We start from the raw sequence: 22,441 nt of genomic DNA on the forward strand, positions 1-22,441 counted from the left end.
ATGAATTAATTCAAAGAGATAAGACAAGTTAATGGAGTGGATGAGGTACCGTTACAGATATATGCTAGAATAGTCTTTCGATGCAACTTGATCACATGATGTTATGGCAGGTCAGAGACAAATCAAAGCATCAAATCAGGAACTACTCCAGATTTGCTAATGCAACTTGCTTTGAAAGCACAAATTCCTTCATGATTCAACGAGTATAAATGGGCTATTATTCTTTGTGTAAGGTGGAAAGTTGATTACCCTTGATTAAGTGTAATTTGTCTTCCATGTTCTCAGCATTATAAAAGTCGGTAACAAGAGACCTCCTATCTTCTGCTTCTTTTCTTCAATGAGAGCGTTCCTTGCGGCACTCCTTAGCCTGCTGGCATCATCTGGGCAGATCAAAAGAGAAATACAAAGGCACAAAAGGAGATCAGTAGGAAACAGCTAGCTTTTCGTAGATTCTAACATAATTGCTGGATAACAATATAATTACCAGCACACAACACTCTTTTTGCACATCCTCATTACAGTGTAGAAGGCTATCTATAAACTTCAAGCCTTATCACACAATGTCCTCAACGTACAGGCCTTTCTAGTCTACCAGAATGCTACGTATTTATTGAGATGAGAGAAATCATGAATAATATTTCAACCTCAAATTAGCAAATAAAAGATAGCACATACACCAAAGTGGTTTCTGATGTTTTACAGTCATTATCTGTTTAATCATGACTGCATATTCAGGGTTGAAAATGAACATACTCAAGACAAAGTAGTCCACCAAGGAATTGCAATACACGAGTGGATAAAAAGGTTTTAATAGTGAGAAATGAATTTACTTAGGCAAAACAAATCAGAAATAGATATTGTAGGTGAACGCCATAAAGAATTAAAATTTATCATTCCGAAGCTGAAATTAGCTTTTTCTGTTGCAGAAAAATTTAATAAAAATATTTTTTTTCAAAAAGGGGAAAAAGGGGGTAAAGACAAAAGATGATGTTTCTGTCGCTTCAAATTCTACAAAATCCAGTCACCAGTAATCTCTGCAGGAACACAAACCATTAGTGAACCGGTGAAACCTATTGATATCTCTTACAATAATCTCTCTCTCAAATATATCTGAAGCAAGCTTCATAACTGTATGACAATCGCCGCAAGTCCTCAGATTCTTCTTTATCCTAATTGGAGCCCCAACAGGAAGGGTCAGTAGCCCAAATGCAAGGGCTAGTTTCTCACTGTGATACCATAAGCTTTGTTCTTTGAACCCTTCCACACTGTTAATTGCAAATTGCGTTCCAGGCTCATACCCTTTCCTCTTCACCAACTCCTCCAACTTCCTCAACATCTTATAAATCTCATCCGTCCTAGGATGTGACCTGTCATGCACTGTAAACACAAAGGTGGTGTTCTTAACATCAATCCAGCTACATCCAGCTTCCTTCCTTACCCCATTGACTCCCATCAACCTTCTAACCTCATCAGCTTCCTTCAACATCCCATTACGTGCATACATGTTAGAAAGCAGCACATAATTCCCCGGATTGTCCGGTTCTAACTCATAAAGTCTCTCTGCAATCTCTCTTCCCATTTCCAGATTGCCATAATTCCTACAAGCCCCAAGCAAAGCTCCCCAAACTGTTGAGTCAGGCTTGATTGGCATTGACTCAATAAACCTCTTAGCTTCATCCAATCGACCGATGCGACCAAGCAAGTCAACCATGCAAGCATAGTGTTCAGGCCCAGGACTCATGCCATGCACCTTAGTCATGGAACGAAAGTAAACAAATCCTTCTTCAACATGCCCAGCGTGGCTACAAGCTGATAGAACAGAAACAAATGTAATGTGATCAGGGTTAATCCCCTCGCCAAGCATTTCCTCAAACAATACAATGGCTTGGTTTGCACAGCCATGTTGTTGGCAAGCTGCAATCATTGCTGTCCAACAAACCACATTTCGATCCTCAATCTCTTCAAACACCCGATGAGCATCAATCAGGCTCCCACTTTTTGCATACATTGTGATCAATGAACTTGCAACACATGCATTCTTTACAAAACCAGTTTTTATAATCTGATCATGGATCAAAATGCCTTGATTTAGTGCTGCAAGACTAGCAGAAGCATGAAGGACAGAAGAGTATGAAGCCTCATCAGGTGATATGCCTTCCCTCCTCATGACCCAAAAATAATTGCAAGCTTCCTCAAAGTTATCACTATGGACACACCCCATTATCATAACATTCCATGCAACAACATCTGTATCTCCTATGGCCTTGAACAACTTAACAGCATCACCAAGCATTCCACACTTAGAATACATGCCCATCAAAGAGTTCTTCACATAAACCAATGCTACCAGACCATGCTTAAGAGCAACTCCATGAACTTGTCTCCCAAATTCCAAGCAACCCATATTGGCACAGGCACTTAACGCACCTGAGCAACTCACTTCATCAGGACTATCCAAACTCTCACTAAGAACCTCCCTGAAAACTCCAACAGCCCGATCATAGAACTTGTTCTGCCCGAAACCCACAATCATAGAATTCCAAGAAACAAGGCTTCTATTGGGCATTTCATCAAACACTCTCTCCGCCAAGCTCATATCAGCGCACTTTGCATACATGTCAGCCAATGCACTGCCAACAAAGACATCCGTTTTGAACCCATGTTTCCAAATCAAACAATGCATTTGTTCACCGTGTGTAACTGTCATGGTGCCTGCACAAGCAGGCAAAATAGCAGAGAAGGTAAAGTCGTTTGGATAAATACCAGTGCTCCTCATTTTGTTAAAAAATGCCAAGGCCTCAAAGGGTCTGTTAAATTGGGATAATTGGTTGATAAGAGAGGTCCAAGTGACAATGTTCCTAAATCCATCATGGTTAGTTGAGAACAGTAGTAAGCTTCGGTCGACATTGCCACATTTAGCATACGAATTGAGAAGGCTGGTGAAGAGGAAAAGGAGAGAAGTGTAGTTGTTTGTGATGATTTGGGCGTGAACTTGGGCGACAAGTTTGAGGTTCTTGGTGCGGAGGAGATTGTTAAGATGGGTGGGAGTATGAGGAGATGATATTTGGTGGTATGATTTGCGAAAGAGGTTGAGAAGAGATGAAGTAGAGTGAAAGGTTGGTTTACACAGGTGAGATTTTAGAGGGTGGGGAAATTTCATAATAATACTAAAAAGTTGAGGGGGGCAGACCGGCAGAGGGAGGGAGGGCTGCTTTGTACGAGATATAGTGCCCTGGACTATGATGATTGCAGGCATTTATGCAAGTTTCTTATTGTGGTTGTCCATGTTTTTGAGTGCCTACATATTTTTAATTTTTTTTTTCTTTTTTCTTTTTTCTTTTAAAGAGTTTTGTTACAAACCCTGTTGGAGAAATTTCATGTAATTCATATTATAAAATTATCATGTATCATTTAATATGAGAGAAGTACTTGTTACTTAATATCATACAATATATATATATATATATATATATATATATATATATACAACAATTGTATAAACTAAATTAAAGAAAATTCTCACATTACAGTCTTAAAAAATAAAACAAAAAAGCTCTTTATCTTTTCATCGTTGGTTTCCCTATCAAATGGAAGTAGCCAAGTAGGAGACCATTTGCCAAGTCTCTTTGTAAAGTTTTTTTTTTTTTTTTTTTTTTTTTTTGTTGACATGTTCACACAAGAGAGGGGATGGGCGATTTGAACTAGTAACCAACGCTTCATAAGGTGCAGTCTCTAACCGATTGAGCTACCTCATAGGGACCTTTGTAAAGTATCTTTTACTCCAAACGAGAAGTGATGCCAGGCTCTGGTCAAGAAGTTAACTTATTGGGCCAACCCTAGGCAGCAATAACAGGGCAGAAGTTGGGTCGGCCACCATCATGACGTCAGGCCCATGGCCACACAAGGGGCCATGTAAAACGGCCCAATATATCGCTAGAAAGAACTACAGCACGTCTAAATGGTCTCTAATTCCCTGTTAGAATAAGTGTGCCTTATTTGTTAATGATATGCATCCCTTCTTGCTCCCAATGATTGTGATATGATCTCCATTATGCATAGTTTTTTATTTATTTATTTATTTGGCTGGGCAAATAGTGTAATGAGAAGATCCCAACAAACAAAGCAACCAGACAAAAGAGAAAAACAAAAGAAAAAGGAGCAACAACAAGGGGCCCTATCAAATAATATTGTTGCATGCCAATACTCTTGCTGATCCATATGATTTCGGTCTATCAACAATAAAACAGCCAAGTTTTTCTATGCTCATGCTTTCGTGTAAAGTTGCTTTACTTGGATAACAATATTTGATATCATATTTCAACAACGATAACACCAAATCTTCCCTTACGCCTAACATTGGTTGGGATCTTTTTTTCTCTTCGGACAACATATATTTCTCTAATATATATATTTGGATACCACCTAACCTAAAAATTTAAATATATTAATTATTCTTTTTCTCTATAAAGCAACTCATTAACAAACAGTCAATGTGTGACACAACTCATCAATAAAGAAAATATTAATATACATATCTGAATCTCTTCAATCAAAAAGTTTGAGTTAATGGGTTTGAATCTACTAAAAAAGTTCGATTCAACAAATGATATCAGAGCCAAGGTCATAGGTTCGAGTCGCAAGAGCGTCATGTTAAGGGAGTGATTGTTAAGGTTCAATAATGCCGCTATGCTCACTTAGACGGTTCTTAAAACATGTCTTGCTGTGTGCAATTTCAAATGTCATAAAAAGTTTTGACTTTATTCATTGGAGACCAATTAATTTTTAAATGAGACAGTCAAAGACTCGATGCTCTCCCATCCAATTTGTCTTAGTCTCACAAATTCAATGATAGATTTATAATTTGCAAGAGTTGAGCTAGGAGAAAAATAATCATTTACCTGCTAAGATATATTAACTATTTTTTTTTTCTTCATACTTTTATCATTTATAATAAATTATTGCATTATTTCAATGCTAATAATTAATTATTATTATTTTTTATTTCTCTGAGAAAATCAATTACTTACTTAAGAAGCAAAATAGACCTATCTGGCACACGTGGAAGGACGGCTGGAGATCAGAGATGGGCGGTTACATCACGTGCACTGTGCGTACAGTTGGGTTGGTCCTATTGGCTTCGAAGCCTCCATCGCCGCCGTTATTTATGTGGAACGCGGCATCCTATTAGCCGTCAGATTATTTCACACTCTGAAGTACTCTGGTCGGTTTGATAATTAGTTGAGCCTACAACTTACGCGCTTTATCATGGAAGTGGGAAAAAAGTCCACCCACTCTCCAGTAGCCAACCGGTAGGAATGGAGGACTTTGAAATCGATCAGTGTCTTTTCCTACATTGTTAATTTTTATATGTATAATTTTTGTAAATTTCAGATTAGTCTGCATGGGACTCATGTTTGATTGATATGGGTCACATTTTTCTTCTAAAAACCTGTAATATAAATGAGATTTTTTGAGTGAAAAATGCCATGTGCATATCAGTAAATATTATAACCACAGCAGTCACTAAATCATTAATCATTTATACCGAAATCCAATAGAAAATTAATGAAATTAAAATGAATTCATATAATCTTATACTTAATTATATCTCAAATCTAAACCAAATCTATAGGCAAACAAGTCTTTAAGTTTTAGACTTTAATTAGTTTCTAAGTAACGTCGTAAAAATATAAACCAATAAAAAGAAAAAAAGAAAATGAAGAATAAATAGTGGCCATGAAGGGGCACAAAGGGAATGGTCCTCCACTTAACTGAAAAAAAGTGGTCTAGGTACGTAAACATGTCCACACACAAGTTTAGGATTCTGAAGGCGCGTGGAGAAGATGGTGCATATGCGAAGTGGAAGGCAACAGATTTATAAATAAATAAAAGAGAAATGATAAAATGAAAATGTGCTGGCATGGCAATGGCATGTGTGTATATGTTGGCCCGATCTGAAGAAAGGGGCACATGGGAAGCCGTGTTACCCATTTATGATACTGAGCTGTTCGATTCTCAGAAAATCAAAAGGAACCGTGAATAATACGCAGTATTGCATGTATCCAATACGTGGACCACGCGTGGGGTAGCATTGGGGACTCTATATATCTACCTATCGTCCTAGCAGTTTCTCTCACACATTTTTATCTTCAGTTACGTTTACTTCTTTCCGGTTCTCAAACTCAGAAAGGCTCTACAATTTACAAACGGCTTATTAATCTTCTCTTTCAACAAAAAGTGAAGGAATAGAAAGATGGCGGACGAAGGGACAGCTAACTGCATAGACATCATCTTGGCCATCATCTTGCCTCCTCTGGGTGTCTTTCTCAAGTTTGGTTGCAAGGTTCGTGATGCGAAATCTATCTGTGTACAACAACATATATATATATATATTATTAGTATTTTATAATTTCTATATACATCCTTCCTTTGTAATTTCTCTTTCATGTCTTTGTTAATTTGATTTGGGGTGTGATTCATGATCAGGTGGAGTTTTGGATCTGTTTGTTGCTCACCCTTTTCGGCTACATTCCTGGGATTATTTATGCTGTCTATGCCATCACCAAGTGAAGTTAAATTTTTGTAAGCACCCCCGGCCCCCACATGGATCATCTCTCTTCTTATCTCTCCCTCGCTCCCCATTTTATTTTCTTTAATTTCAAAACCATTTTTCTCTACTTTTTTCTTTTCTTTTCTTTTTTCTGTCTGTTGATTTAATTTTAGAATAACAAACATGCTATATATATTCTGAGAGATTGTGGTAGCATATATCTAGATGAACAAATTATTTGTAAAGACGGGTATTGTTTTTCAAAAAAAAAAAAAAAAAGATATGACAGCGTGGTGATTCGGATAGACACTAGAAAGTGGAAACAGCCGATGATGTATGGGGTCCCGCCGATCCGCGTGACCCTGGGCGTGAACTCCGCTAATCGTGCCTTTCATATATTTTAGTGGAGTGGCAGCTTTTTCTCTAATTAATTAATTATGAATTTATCTTTTGTTTTTGAAACAGATGGATGGAGGTGTGTGAAGGGCATATATATGTCCTTTGGTTTCTGATTTCCATAACCGTTGGATGGACAGTTAATGCTTCGTTGAGACGTTCTTTTGTGTAATTTGGTTTTATCCTTTTCCCCTCTATTTTTTTTTTTATATGCTGTAAAGGTCGTGGAGTATTTGTTTTGTGGCTAAGAAAGACTATGATGATGGGTGTGAATTGTCATGTATCTTAGAACTTGTTATTTAATGTGATTGCGTTATTGTTGCTCCAAATCATCTGTGGAGGCATGATCTGTAATTGTAAGTGCTCTCTGTCGGCTGTCATTGTTATACACTGTATTCTTAGTTAGCTGAAGAACTAATCTCTCAACTTTTCTTACGTTCTCGCGTAACAAGTTTATGAACTAAGAATTTACTAGGATCATTCTTCCTCAACTTCTTTATTGTAGAAAAATTAATAAGAAAACAATTCTAATCGTAGGATTTTCGAGAAATCCTGACATCCTTTGGTTGAGCAATTAGAGAAAACAAAGACTTCTATTTAACTCCTAATTAAACACAAACTTACTTTAACATAAAGTAATTCTAATAAAAAAAGCAAACACAGAAAGAAACATAGTAAATGCAACGACAATACTCTTTATTGTTCACATTCACCTCTCCATCACTCAACTTTTAAGTGGTCTCCATCTCCACACGTAACACTCTATCCTCCTTAGGATTGTCATTGTCCTCAAGGTCAAGGATAAAATAAGGAAAACGTTCTTGAATGAGATATCCCATGTTGCATCAGGTGGAGAAAGACCCTCCCAATGGTTTAAAACCTCAACAACGCCCTTGTTAATTCGATTTTTCAGTGCAGTTTTAGGCCTTGGCAGCATATACACAACCACATTATCAACAGAGGCGGATACACACCCTTGGCAATATATATATATATATATATATATATATATATTAATTTTTCTAAAATTTTTAATTTTTAATTTTTAAATTAAAAAAAAAATTTAAATAAATTTTTTTTTTATGCCCAAATTTTCTACTAGCTCCTATAAAATAAACCCAAATTTAATATCTTTGACACTTTTAACCCTTATAAAACTCAACCCAACCCAAAGATTAGAGTAAACTGAAGGGGATCGGAGAATGTTTTACACTACTTTTTACCTACTAGGCTACCACTATTTTTTTTTTTTTTGCTTGTTCATTGTTGTTGGCTGCTACTACGCTGTGATTTTGTTTTGTAAAACAAGTGATGAAAGTTCTCCTATTTGAGCAGTGAGTCATCTTTCGCAAGCTACAACTTCATTATATTTTATTATTTTATTTATGCCCCTATTAAGATAAATTTCTGGATTTGCCACTAATTATCAACATTTGACAAGATGTTGCATTTATCATTTTTAGGCTCAGTTTGTTTTTGGCGTTAAATGATTTCTTGAAAACGTTTTCCGTATTTTCTAGTGTTTGGTGCGACGAAAATAATAGTCAATGAAAAATATTTTTCGAGTTGACCGAAAAAGCCTCTTTAATTTGGAAAATGTTTTTTATTTTTGAAAATCATAAACCATTTTTCAAGTTTGAGCATTTCATTCTCAAATTGACAGACTCCGCCAAGACTTTGTCGGGACACTGCCAGGACGTTGTCGAGACCCAAAGGGGACCCTATTAGAACACCATCAAGACCCGACCAGGAGCTCACCGAGACACTAATGGGACTTGATTAGGACAACTCGGGACTCGGTCGAGACCCAACCTTGACACCGCTAGGATTTGGTCAGGACTTGCCGGAACCCAATTAGGACATCGCAAGGACTCGGTACACTGTCAAGACTCGGAACTTAGTTGAGACATTTTCATAATTTAAAGTTTACTATCATTGAATAAAGAAATGTTTTTTTTAATAAAACAATTGTAATTTTCTGTACGTTGAAAACTTTTTTTCTTTTTCTTTTTCTTTTTTTTTTTTTTTTTTGACAAAAATGACAGAAACGAAGCCTTAGTGTTAGATGTCCTTTCCCAATTCAACAAACCTAATTCCACAAATCTGATAACGTCCTTACCTCTTTATGCACAACTACTTACATAAATTTTTACTTAATCATTGCAACAATTTAGAAAGGGAACAACTTAACACAAGCTTTCATCTTCATAATTTATATTTTTTCCAACCCTAGACCTCACATAGACAACTAAAAAGCACTATGTCTTGCGATATATATAGCAGAAGTTAGTATGTATGAGGAAGTTGAAAGCCTATTTTCTAATTGAAATCTCAAATTCACCTTTTTGCTTAATATATAGGTTGTAAGATTACGGTGTTAGTTGTATATATATTCTTCCTTCAATTATATTGTTTATTCTGGCGTCAAAGTTAAATCATTTCCTCTTTTATCGTCCAAATTTGGAATTATATATATTGGCACAGTATTGTCTAGCTAGTTGATCTTTTTTAATGATTATCAGTTGCAACAAGCTGCTTTTCGTGCAACTATATATATATATATATATACATGTTTCAAATATTCCATTTCTATGGAGAATTCCTCAACTCCATGAAGTAGGACAAATTACCCTGATCCTTTATTTAATTTATAGCCCACTGCCTACTGACTACTGGACATTAATTTCAAGAGTAATTTCAAACTTACAATTACAGTACTATTAATGTCAAAATTAAATTATGCAGATATTTTAAAGGGTTAAAGACATTTTTTTCGTACATGGAGTTTAAAGACTTTATTTTTGTGCAACTCAATGCCTACCCCTCTCCCATGGCTTAGTGATATTATTTAAAAGTTGAAAACATAAACATAAAAAAAAAAAAAAAAAAAAAAAAATAATTAATTAATTAAAAATTGAAACACTAAAAGCCGAGAGGACGATCATGGCCATTGCGGCCGAAAGAAGTCGGAGAAGCTCATAAGCAGAGCATCACCATTTCACCATGTAAATCCCCCTCCGCTTCTTCTTCTTTGACTTGGCCGTACGTGTCCTATTCAGGTTCCGGTCCAGAGGGGACCCGATTTGCTAGAATATATGGGTACGTGGAGTGTCTTCTTTAATTTGTTGAAGATGAGATCGAGCAAGTGTGGGAGTGATCGGAGAAATTGAAGTTAAAGATTGTGGTGAGAGTGAGTGGGACTGTTGAAAAGTTGGCTACTTTGGGTGTTGAGACGAATGGTTTAGGCGGCAAAGTTGTGTCAAAGAATGGAATGCAGAAGAGAAGGGATATGGGGGAGGAATTCTTTTTCCAATCGATGAGGGTCAATGCGGGTGGGCATGAGTTTCAGCCTCGATATATGGTTGCGGTAGAGAAGCACATTTAATCTCAAGCTTCAAATTACAGCCAAAACAATTGCACCAGACCCTCTCATTTGTGTGATACCCATTACCCACTCTCGAAAAACAACATAGATGATCAGATTTTAAACAAGATTCAGCACCGCCATTGGCATCAGATGATCTAATACAAGCTAGCTAGGAGAGGAAGAAGAATAGGACGAGCCACGAATAAGGAGATCGAAGGACCGATTGGCCATATCGACCCAACTACTATCCGACATGTCATCATCCACCTCTCTCTCTCTCTCTCTCTCATCCCCAGCCACCACTCCAATCTCTCTCTATATCGCTTCCCATGGCGATCAACGGCTTGATCCTTCGCCAAACTGCTACACTGTGAACGCGTCACTCACAGCACAAGCGATTGGTTTACCAATAGTTGAGAAGAGCGGTTTCGGGGTGGTGGGTGGTTCGACCAACCAGGGTTGGCCATCGAACCACCCCACAGCACCCGAACTTTTTTTTTTTTCTTCAGTTTTTCAAAATTTTTAATTTTTAATTTTTTTTAATGTTTAATTTTTAGTTTTAAAATTTTTAATGAGAAATATGGCCATGTGGCTATTTCTGATTGGGTTGACATGTACTTCCATCAACTTTATTGACAGAAAAGAACCATATTCGTTTTGAGGAGTGCTATACATCCAAATTTTCTTTTCAAAAGTTAGTTTCTAAATGATGTGTCACCATCTCATGAGATTTATTATTCGGGAAAGTGTGTCACTAACTCATGGGATGATGACACATCATTTGGAAAGAAAATTTGAGATATATAGCATTTCTCATTTGTTTTTAGTAAAAAACAAAGCATAAACGAATTGAAACCTAGGTGAGCATTTAACCCTACTTGAAATTACTTTAGGTTTTAATTGTTATTATTATTTTTAATATATATTATATTATAAAAAATGGTTATCGATTACCCAGTTATTAACTACTTTTGTCAATCCTATAACCACAATCGACATGAATGGTTATTTGGTTGTGATTATTTGCAATTATGCCGTTAAAGGTTATTAGCGATTAATAATTGTTCTGTTTGCATACACTTAGAGCATTCCCAATGGAAGAGCTAAATGTTACTTTTATCTAAAATAGCTTCTCAAATGTTTAAAAAACCTCTTACATTGGATTAGCCAAAAGAAAATGTAAAATAGATATTTGATTGGAAGAGCTAAAAAAAAAAGTTAAATATAGCAGCACTTTTCAAGGGAGCTATTTTATTTTTCCCTGTTTATCTCACCTATTTCTCTTTTTCCCAAATCTTTTTCTACTTTTTCTCGGCATGTTATCTTTTTCCTAAAACTTTTCCTATTTTTCCTCTCACATGTTCTTTTTTTTCCAAAACTTTTATTGCTTTTAATAATATTTTAACATAATAGATAGAAATATAGCTAATCGGATGTAGAGACATTTAAAAATGGCTTAACTAAACTAGATAAAAGTAAGTTTTGAGAAGTCATTTTACATAAAAATATGGCTCATCCATTGAGAATGCTCTTACTGGGTTGGTTGTATTGGCTTTAACACCTCCATCACCGCTGTTATTCTTGTGGAACACGACATTTTATATTGACCTATATAGTCTTATACACATGTTTCGACATAATCCAAACTCGACACAAAATTTAGGGTTAACAATTTTTTACACGACCTACAAACCTAACAAAAAATTGACGTGTTAAGGTTGATGGGTTTAACCCGTACTCTAAATTAATTAAATGAGTAATGCTACGCAAGACCTTTATCCCCGTTTTATTTCTCAAAGTTAATGTGTCTTTTAAAATTATTAATTGATCAAAATTCAATAGTAATTTATCTAAAATTTAATAGTGATTTTAAAAGTCATATAAATTTTTGCGAATAAAGGTGTTGTGTATCTCTTACATAAATTGTTGGAGTTAAAAATAGCATATACAACCTTATATTCATGTATAGACATAATTTAAATCGGAGATGCAAATACAGATTAACGCCTATAGAGCGAACGAGAAATTGAAGAATAAATAGTACTGGGCATGGAGGGGCAGAAGCAGAAGGGCAGAGTATATGTTGTAATTTGTAAACTTGTAATAGCAAATAGGAAATTGGAAATAGGAATAGGAGGGTATGGTCGTCCTTGCCTACAAAAAGTCGTCTGTCAACGTGGCCTGTCCATAAGTTTAGGATTCTGGAGGCGCGTGGAGGTAAGATGGGATGGTGTGCGGAGTGGAAGCCAAGAGGTTTTTAAAGAAGAATACACTTTAAAAAAAAAAAATGAAGTGATTGGCCAATTGGAAGAAAGGAGAACATGGGAAGGCTTTGATGAGATCGAGTGGACAACGCGTGGGGTTGCATGGTGATGGGGGGGGACTCTATAAATATCTACCTACCGTGCTTGCAGTTTCTCGCACACTCACACTCATTAATTGAACTCACAAAGCTAGGCTCTTCGATCAGTTTAATCAGAAAAAGAAAGTTATAGAAACATGACGCGTTCAGGCACAGCTGACTGCCTAGACATCATTTTGGCGATCATCTTGCCTCCTCTGGGTGTCTTTCTCAAGTTTGGTTGCAACGTACGTACGAGTAACATAATAGTATATTTTTTTCCCTTTGTAATTTCTGTTAATTTCATGTCTTTGTTAATTTGATTTGGGGTGATTCATCAGGTGGAGTTCTGGATCTGTTTGTTGCTCACCATTTTCGGGTACCTCCCTGGGATTATTTATGCTGTCTATATCATCACCAAGTGAAGTTCAATTTTGGTAAGCACCCACATGGATCTCTCTTCTAATTATCTTTGCCGGGTTGAGATTTTATTTTCTTTAATTTTAAAACCATTTTCCACTACTTTTTTTTTTTTCTTTGTCTGTTGATTTAATTTTAGAATAACAAACATGTTATATGCTGATGCTAGGCTATGTTTATATAAATTTTTTGTTTTCTGTTGTGAAAAAACAAACACTAACAAACAATCAAAACACAACAAACTTTTATTCAAAAAAAAAAAAAAAAAAACCTTTTATAATGAGACACTTAATATTAAACAAAGCTTCGATCCGTAGAAAGATAATGGTTTAAGTCCGGTATGAATGAATTATTATTATTTATTATAAAATAAACATGATAAATGCCGGTTTGTAAAAGTTTCTCTAAGAATAACATGGAATACTCATTTGAAAATGCTTTTTAAGTAATTAATTGTTTTCGAAGAACTTGATTCCCTTTATAAGATCTATATAAATTTGTAAACTCCGCTAATTCGTGCTTTTCATCTTTATAATTTTTTTTTTTTTATTATTATTAGTATTATCTAATTATGAAATATCTTATTGCTTTTAAATTGAACAGGTGGATGTGGAGGTGTGTGAAGATTCCATGTGTCTTTTGGTGTCTGATTTCAATTACCGATGGGTGGACAGTTGATGCTTCGTAAAATGTCTTTTGTGTATTTGGCTTATCCTTTTCCCCTCTATTTTATTATATGCTGTAAAGGTTGAATATTAGTTTTTTAAAGACTTATGATGACGGGCATCAATTGTCATTTATCTTACAACTTTGTTATTTTAATCTGATTGCGTTGTTCTTGCTCTAAATCGTCTGAGTGGAGGGCATGGTTTGTAATTGTAAGTTCTCCCTGTCGGCTGTCACTCCTGGGCCAACCACGTATTATTGTATATCGTATTATATCATTTTAACCGTTAGATGTGACAAACTTATCTTCTTGGTGGATATTTCTAGAGAGCTTTTTTTTCTTGAAATGGCCTTTTATATATATATCCTTAGGATCAGAACTTTAAGCCGCTGCCTTAACTGTCAAGCATATCATATGGCCCAGCTGGCCATCTTAGCGTAGGCTTAGTTATCCTCGAGAAGACATCATGACAACGATGTTTTTGGACAGAGAGCTGAAAGAGCAGAATAGAACAAGAAGGAAGGAAGGAAGATGCCATGCACCTCATCTAAAGCACTTTTTTAGACATGCTTTTGGTCTTTTCCTTCCTTTAGTACCTACCAGCTCTCAACCTTCAATAAATTCTGCTGCTGGCCAACGGCCTCAATCTATTGTTTAGGTATCACATATGTCATCATTCATCAAAGTAAAATTACCAATTCAAGTCTGGTTCTTCATTTTGCTCAGACTTCCCAGATGAGTGCAAATGCAGTATTTATGGTCTTAGAGCATTCACAATAAGCTTTTCAAAATTTCTCTAAATTTAAAGAAAAACATATTCGGCTTTCCTCTTTCCTTTCCCTTTAGAAGGCCTTTCAACTTTGACAGTTCTTCTTCTCGGAAGCTCAGCAGGCTCGGCAGTCGGTCTTCTCAGCACCTCGGTAGATGGTATTCTCGGTGGAGTAGCTTCTACTAACCTCGCAGGTGCAGGAGTCCACACATATAGTCTTATGTTTTCTTCGGTCATGACAGCATCGTAATCCATTTCTAATTGATTAAGCTCGGCATACCGCAAGACATCCCTTACGGTCATGACAGCATCGTAATCCATTTCTAATTGATTAAGCTCGGCATACCGCAAGACATCCCTTACGTGTGTCGTCTCTTCCCTGGTTAAGGTCGGTTCTTGTTGACCTGAAAATATACATCAAAGATTAGCTTTACTGCAAAGAAGAAAAGGGAAGAATAGATAAGTACTACGTTCGGTTTATACCTTGGTCTGAAGGGGCAATTGTTTCCCGATGGACACTCGGGTCTCTAATTACTTCAGAAGGTGAAAACTCCCAATCACCTTGAACGAAGAAAAATTCATCTTTTCACCCCTTGTTGCTGGTATAAGTGCTCCGAAAGGTGAGGAGCTTTAATTTCTTTTGGGTTTGGAAGGTGAACAGATACTCGGTCCTCGGACATTTGGTTAACCGGTAAATTTTCAAAAAATCCACTACAGTAAGGGGGTGGTCTGCCCCGAGAATCTTTGGCCAAACAACCATATAGGCGAAGAAAGTTCTCCAGCTGTTCGGCAACAGTTGGTGAGGAGCTATCCAAATGTAACTCAACAGCTCTTAGACTATCCTAAAAAACGGAAGCCTCAAACCTATCCGAAACATCTCCATGTAAACGCAGACTTCATTACTGTCGACGTCCACCACAGCTCCGACTCTCTCGTTATCAAAGCATAATCGAATCGAATCGGGAAGCTGATAGATTCGACGAATTTCAGATTCGTCATCATCTGACAGATTCGATTCCAATGTCACTAGGTGTAAAGCACCCAACGCACCAGGGGCGGCCTCGACTCTGCAACTCATTAGGTATTGGAATTCAGGGATTAGTTGGCAAGGAATGGAAGGCAGATCTTGCCGAATTAGAATGTGGGTAACACTCAAGCGAAGGTGATTGACAGGGGGTTCAATCAGGGGAAGAAGAAAGTCTAAATAGTGAAGTATGGGGCAATTGGGATGAACGAAAGGCTCGGCTGAAGGAACAGACTCAATCGAGATTCTGAAATACACTGCTCTTAAGAAGAAATACCGAGCGGAAAAGTCCGAAAGAAGGAGTGCCAGTTTTGAAAAAATCAACAAAGGCTTAAAAAGGAACACAACAATGGCTTCTGTTGGAGAAATGATGGGGGTTAACGAAGAGGGAGGCGTCTTAAAAAGACTTTCAGAAGGGGAAACCGAAGCAGCGCAATTAAAACCTTAGAGGCTAGGGTTCCTCGGAAAAGCGCCCTTTTGGTTGGTATTCTCCATGCAGGCATTGACACATGGCCTCCTAAAATTTTGACCGCAGGAAACCCAACATGTGGTCCTCAAAAGGCGGAGGAAATCATTTATCGCTCCAACAATATTTTCTTTTGAAATTCAAAATTTTAGAAATTTGAGTTTTAAGAGCCAACTCGCCTTATTTCCCCAAAACAGTACCAAACTTATAAAAGCTGACCCATTCTCAGAAATATGAAATTTTCATAATCTATTAGATTAGGAAATTGGGGGGTACTGTTGGGTCATGGATCAGCTGAGTTGGGCCCGGTAAACGAGCTGCTGGCCCATCCCTAAAGCTCGGTCAATTTTATTGTTCATTAAATTTATGCTCGGTTAATTTACGCATGCCTAAGCCCAGTACACACAATTAGGGGTGGGCAAATTAACCGGTTACCGATTACCGGCCGTGTACCGGTTTCGACCGAACCAATATTAACCGAAACCAATATACCAATATCCTTATCGGTTAAATTTTTTATACCGGTATACTTATCGGTTCGGTTCGGTCCGGTTAAAAATTTTATATCAGTTAACCGTTTAACCGATATAAACCGTTAAGTAGTGATGCCAAAACGACGTAGTTTTGAAATTATATATATACCTATGTAACCTTATCTTAATTTGGGTTTGGGTAGGTTTGATTTTTTTTAGTGATGTCATTGGATGTGATTTCTTTGCTTTTGGTGAAAGCATTTTTCATTAACTAGTTTTGTTAGTGTAATTAGCATTCATTATGTCAATTAGTCTATTTGCTTTGGAAAAATGTATTTTATAATATTAAAAAAAAAAAAAAAAAAAAAAAAGAAGTTGTGGTGGATCAATATAAAAAACCTTCAATTTTTAGCTCAAAAAACAAATATTTGGGTCTCGACAAAGAGTATTTGGGTCCTAAAATAACTCATTTTTAATAAGTTATTTTAGCTCAAAAAAAGTATTTGAACTCTCAAAAATAAAAATAAAAACTCATTTTTGGCCCAACAAAATAAATCAATATAAAACTCTCGATTAACCGGTTTAACCGTGTACCGTTATAACCGATAATTTCGGTTAAAATTCTTATTGGTTGAGTATCGGTTAATAAACTGTTTAACCGAAAATTATCGGTTAATAACCGATAAGAGTCAAAATTGGACCGTTTTGACCGATACCCAGGCCTACACACAATGCTCGGTTCTAAGGCTCGGTTTACCGAGCCTTAGCATCAACTCCCAAGGAGTACTCTTGGAATATTAGATATACCTGCATGATATATCCCACATCATCCGACACGTGAATCCTCGGTAAGTCCACAGTACCAAGTGAACAGATACAACTTGATGCCTATAAATGGGGGGCCTTATTTCAGATTTTGGAAACTTCTTTTCCTCTCCTTAACTGAATATCCTCTACTCTCTTTATCTTACACATCATCTTCAAAAGTTATATTCTCTCTTAAATCTAATGACTAACTTAGGCATCGGAGCTATCCCCCGCCGGACAACGTTGGTAGCTCTGATCCATTTTCTTGTTATTTTGTAGCTTGGTCATCCACAAATACCTAGCCATCCACAACGTTCATCTTACGTCATCATTCGGAAAACTGTTCAAACACAGTGAAAGCGTCACTCACAACACAAGCGATTGGTTTACCAATAGTTGAGAAGAGCGGTTTCGGGGTGGTGGGTGGTTCGACCAACCCTGGTTGGCCATCGAACCACCTCACGGCACCCTAACTTTTATTTATTTTTTATTTATTTTTGTTTTTTTTTCCTTCAATTTTTCAAAAAATTTAATTTTTAATTTTTTTTAATGTTTAAATTTTTTGTTTTTAACTTTTAATGAGAAATATGGCCATGTGGCTATTTCGAATTGGGTTGACATCTACTTCCATCAACTTTATTGATAGAAGTACTATATTTGTTTTGAAGAGTACCACACCTTTCAATTTTTTTTTTTGAAAAGTTAGTTTTCAAATGATGTGTCTCCATCTCATGAGATTTATTATTTTGAGAAGTGTGTCACCAACTCATAAACTTAGGTGAGCATTTAACCGAATTTTAAATTACTTTAGGTTTTAATTATTAGGGTAAAGTCCACATACCCCCCTCAAACTACCACCCAATTGACAATATCCCTCCCAAACTTTCAATTGTGACAATGTCCCCTCCAAACTATCAAAATATTGTCAATGTCTCCCCAAGACTAGCAATAAGACAAAAATGCCTTTATAGATTTCTCAATAAAACAAAAATACCCCTATAAATTCAAAAAAAAAAGATTTTTTAAAAAAACGAAATTTTTTAATTTAAAGATAATATTTATAAAAAAAAAACAATTTTTTTTAAACAATTTTTTTTTAAAAAAAAACGGTGATTTTTATTTAAAAAAAAAAACCATTTTTTTTTTTAATTTAGTTTTAAAAACAAAAAATTTCATTTTATTAAATGAAAATTATATTTTTTTAAACGTAAATTTTTATTTTAATAAAATTATAAAACGAAAAAAAAAAAAAAAAAAAAACGAAAATTTTCAATTTTTATAAAAAAAAAAAAAAATTTCTTATAAAATTGACTTTAAAAAAAAAAAATTGGCCAACGTTTGGATTTTTATTTTTATTTTTTTATTTTTTTTAGTTTTAGGTTTTTTCTAGAAGTTTTTTTTTTTTTTTTTTTTTTTTTTTAAATTTTACTAAGGGTAATTTCGTCATTAGGGGGGTGAATATTGATAATTTTTGGTAGTTTGGGGGGATATTGTCAATTGAGTGGTAATTTGAGGGGGTTATGTGGACTTTCCCTTAATTATTATTATTATTTTTAATATATATTATATTATAAAAAATGGTTACCGATTACCCAGTTATTAACTACTTTTGTCAATCCTATAACCACAATCGACTTGAATGGTTATCGGGTTGTGCTTATTGCGGTTATGCCGTTAAAGGTTATTAGCAATTAATAATCGTTATGTTTGTCTACACTTATTGGGTTGGTTGTATTGGCTTCAACACCTCCATCACCGCTGTTATTCTTGTGGAACACGACATCCTATATAGTCTTATGGTTGAGGTAATAATATATTTAATTAAATGGATCAGATTAAGGTTGAGGTTATTTCGACATAATCTAAACTCGACACAAAATTTAGGATTAACAATTTTTTACACGACTCACAAACCTAACAAAAAATTAACGTGTTAAGGTTGATAAGTTTAACTCGTACTCTTAATTAATTAAATGAGTAATGCTACGCAAGACTTTTATCTCCATTTTATCTCTCAAAGTTGATATGTCTTTTAAAATTATTAATTGATGAAAATTCAATAGTAATCTATATAAAATTTAATAGTGATTTAAAAAGTCATATAAGCTTTTGCGAATAAAGCTGGTATTGTTTATAACATTACTCTTACATAAATTGTTTGAGTTAAAAATAGCATATACAACCTTATATTCATATATAGACATAATTTAAATCGGACATACAAATACAAATTAAATTTTACTTTGTAAGTAACGGGATCAATAAAAATAGAGCGAACGAGAAATTGAAGAATAAATAGGACTGGGCATGGAGAGGCAGAAGCAGAAGGGCGCAGAGTATGTGTTGTAATTTGTAAACTTGAAATAGGAAATAGGAAATAGGAAAAAGGAATAGGAGGGTATGGTCGTCCTTGCTTACAAAAAGTCGTCTGTCTACGTGGCCTGTCCACAAGTTTAGGATTCTGGAGGCGCGTGGAGGTAAGATGGGATGGTGTGCGGAGTGGAAGCCAAGAGGTTTTTAAAGAAGAATACACTTAAAAAAAAAAAAAAAAAGAAGTTATTGGCCAATTGGAAGAAAGGAGAACTTGGGAAGGCTTTGATGAGATCGAGTGAGGTGTTTGATTCTCAGAAACCGTGCATAATACGCAGCAGAATTTCATGGATCCAATACGTGGACAACGCGTGGGGTTGCATGGTGATGGGGGGACTCTATAAATATCTACCTACCGTGCTTGCAGTTTCTCTCACACTCACACAGATTAATTGAACTCGCAAAGCTAGGCTCTTCGATCAGTTTCATCAGAAAAAAGAAAAAGTTATAGAAACATGTCGCGGGGCACAGCTAACTGCGTAGACATCATTTTGGCGATCATCTTGCCTCCTCTGGGTGTCTTTCTCAAGTTTGGTTGCAACGTACGTACGAGTAACATAATAGTATTTTTTTTTTTCCTTTGTAATTTCTCTTAGTTTCATGTCTTTGTTATATATGCAAACGTAATTTGATTTGGGGTGATTCATCAGGTGCAGTTCTGGATCTGTTTGTTGCTCACCATTCTCGGGTACCTCCCTGGGATTATTTATGCTGTCTATATCATCACCAAGTGAAGTTCAATTTTGGTAAGCACCCACATGGATCTCTCTTCTAATTATCTCTCCCCGGTTGAGATTTTATTTTCTTTAATTTCAAAACCATTTTCCACTACTTTTTTTTTTTCCCCTTTGTCTGTTGATTTAATTTTAGAATAACAAACATGTTATATATATATATATATATATATATATATGAGAAATGATATAGTGCAATAAAAAACCATTTTTGACCCATAAAAGTGTTATGTGGCAAGAGAAACATATGCTGATGCTAGGCTATGTTTATATAAATTTTTTGTTTTCTGTTGTGAAAAAACATACATTAACAAACAATCAAAACACAACAAACTTTTATTCAAAAAAAAAAAAAAACCTTTTATAATGAGACACTTAATATTAAACAAAGCTTCGATCCGTAGAAAGATAATGGTTTAAGTCCGGTATGAATGAATTATTATTATTTATTATAAAATAAACATGATAAATGCCGGTTTGTAAAAGTTTCTCTAAGAATAACATGGAATACTCATTTGAAAATGCTTTTTAAGTAATTAATTGTTTTCGAAGAACTTGATTCACTTTATAAGATCTAAATAAATTTGTGACCTCCGCTAATTCGTGCTTTTCATCTTTATAATTTTTTATTATTATTATTATTAGTATTATCTAATTATGAAATATCTTATTGCTTTTAAATTGAACAGGTGGATGTGGAGGTGTGTGAAGATTCCATATGTCTTTTGGTGTCTGATTTCAATTACCGATGGGTGGACAGTTCACAGTTGATGCTTCGTAAAATGTCTTTTGTGTATTTGGCTTATCCTTTTCCCCTCTATTTTGTTATATGCTGTAAAGGTTGCATATTAGTTTTTTGAGTAGAGACTTATGATGACGGGCATCAATTGTCATTTATCTTACAACTTTGTTATTTTAATCTGATTGCGTTGTTCTTGCTCCAAATCGTCTGAGTGGAGGGCATGGTTAGTAATTGTAAGTTCTCCCTGTCGGCTGTCACTCCTGGGCCAACCACGTATTATTTGATATCGTATTATATCATTTTAACCGTTAGATGTGACAAACTTATCTTCTTGGTGGGATATTTCTAGAGAGCTTTTATTTCTTGAAGTGGCCTTTTATGTATATATATATATATATATATATATATCCTTAGGATCGGAACTTTAAGCCGCCGCCTTAACTGTCAAGCAATAATGCAATATCATATGAGCTGCCCCAGCTGGCCATGTTAGCGTAGGCTTAGTTATCCTCGAGAAGACACCATGACAACGATGTTTTTGGACAGAGAGCTGAAAGAGCAGAATAGAACAAGAAGGAAGGAAGATGCCATGCACCTCATCTAAAGCACTTTTTTAGACATGCATTTGGTCTTTCCTTCCTTTAGTACCTACCAGCCCTCAACCTTCAATAATTTCTGCCGCTGGCCAACGGCCTCAATCTATTTATTAGGTATCACCATATGTCATCATTCATCAAAGTAAAATTACCAATTCAAGTCTGGTTCTTCATTTTGCTCAGACTTCCAAGATGAGAGCAAATGCAGTATTTATATGGTCTTAGAGCATTCACAATAACCTTTTCAAAATTTCTCTAAATTTAAAGAAAAGCTACAAGTAGAGTTCATTTATTTATTTATTTATTTTTGGATGAATTAAGGAATTCATTGTCCTGACACAAACTGTGTTGGAAAGTTAAAATTTATTGGAGCCTCAGCCCCCGGTAATAAGCAAATTCAGTATGGTTCCGATGAGATCAGTATACTTTTCATATTACAGATCAGATATGGTTAGATATTGCGTACCTAAAAAGGGATAACCTCAAAATATCAATATTCGAAATTGACTTGGGACAGAATATCTAACCATATCTAATCTATATTATTATATGAAAAGCGAACTAGGCAAAGCTCCAAGGACACAAAAAGGAATAAAAGCAGGCACACGTAGGAGCATATCATTCTAACTTTGGCACTAAGAAATCATCATCACCCACTAAACAAAAAATAATTGTCAGGATTGCATCCCGTGCCCCGTGCAGACAGGGTCTTGTATACA

The 22,441-nt window shown here is 35.5% G+C and overlaps 3 protein-coding genes across 3 annotated transcripts; 2 read left to right on the plus strand and 1 right to left on the minus strand.

The window, feature by feature from the left end:
* Nucleotides 1–906: 906 nt before the first annotated feature.
* Nucleotides 907–3,179, minus strand: LOC132187738 (pentatricopeptide repeat-containing protein At5g40410, mitochondrial). Its single transcript, XM_059602158.2, has one exon. It carries the CDS (start codon nucleotides 3,158–3,160, stop codon nucleotides 1,022–1,024), a length of 2,139 nt encoding a protein of 712 aa, XP_059458141.2. The 5' UTR covers nucleotides 3,161–3,179; the 3' UTR covers nucleotides 907–1,021.
* A 2,959-nt stretch (nucleotides 3,180–6,138) lies between these two features.
* On the plus strand, nucleotides 6,139–7,293 carry LOC148584755 (hydrophobic protein RCI2B-like). Its single transcript, XM_088517443.1, has 3 exons — nucleotides 6,139–6,343; nucleotides 6,487–6,582; nucleotides 7,016–7,293. Exons 1-2 carry the CDS (start codon nucleotides 6,254–6,256, stop codon nucleotides 6,568–6,570), a joined length of 174 nt encoding a protein of 57 aa, XP_088373569.1. The 5' UTR covers nucleotides 6,139–6,253; the 3' UTR covers nucleotides 6,571–6,582; nucleotides 7,016–7,293.
* Nucleotides 7,294–12,723: 5,430 nt separating this feature from the next.
* LOC148584756 (hydrophobic protein RCI2B-like) lies at nucleotides 12,724–13,922 on the plus strand. Its single transcript, XM_088517390.1, has 3 exons — nucleotides 12,724–12,902; nucleotides 12,996–13,091; nucleotides 13,678–13,922. Exons 1-2 carry the CDS (start codon nucleotides 12,813–12,815, stop codon nucleotides 13,077–13,079), a joined length of 174 nt encoding a protein of 57 aa, XP_088373516.1. The 5' UTR covers nucleotides 12,724–12,812; the 3' UTR covers nucleotides 13,080–13,091; nucleotides 13,678–13,922.
* The last annotated feature ends 8,519 nt before the right edge of the window (nucleotides 13,923–22,441 follow it).

This window comes from Corylus avellana, chromosome 6 (genome assembly GCF_965113065.1).
Source record: "Corylus avellana chromosome 6, dhCorAvel1.hap1.2, whole genome shotgun sequence".
Classification (NCBI taxonomy): Eukaryota; Viridiplantae; Streptophyta; class Magnoliopsida; order Fagales; family Betulaceae; genus Corylus; species Corylus avellana.

Coding starts and splice junctions, on each gene's coding strand:
- LOC132187738 (XM_059602158.2), bottom strand. CDS start 3,160: ATGAAATTTCCCCACCCTCTAAAATCTCACCTGTGTAAACCAACCTTT.
- LOC148584755 (XM_088517443.1), top strand. CDS start 6,254: ATGGCGGACGAAGGGACAGCTAACTGCATAGACATCATCTTGGCCATC. Junction 6,344..6,486: donor TTCTCAAGTTTGGTTGCAAG/GTTCGTGATGCG, acceptor ATTCATGATCAG/GTGGAGTTTTGGATCTGTTT.
- LOC148584756 (XM_088517390.1), top strand. CDS start 12,813: ATGACGCGTTCAGGCACAGCTGACTGCCTAGACATCATTTTGGCGATC. Junction 12,903..12,995: donor TTCTCAAGTTTGGTTGCAAC/GTACGTACGAGT, acceptor GTGATTCATCAG/GTGGAGTTCTGGATCTGTTT.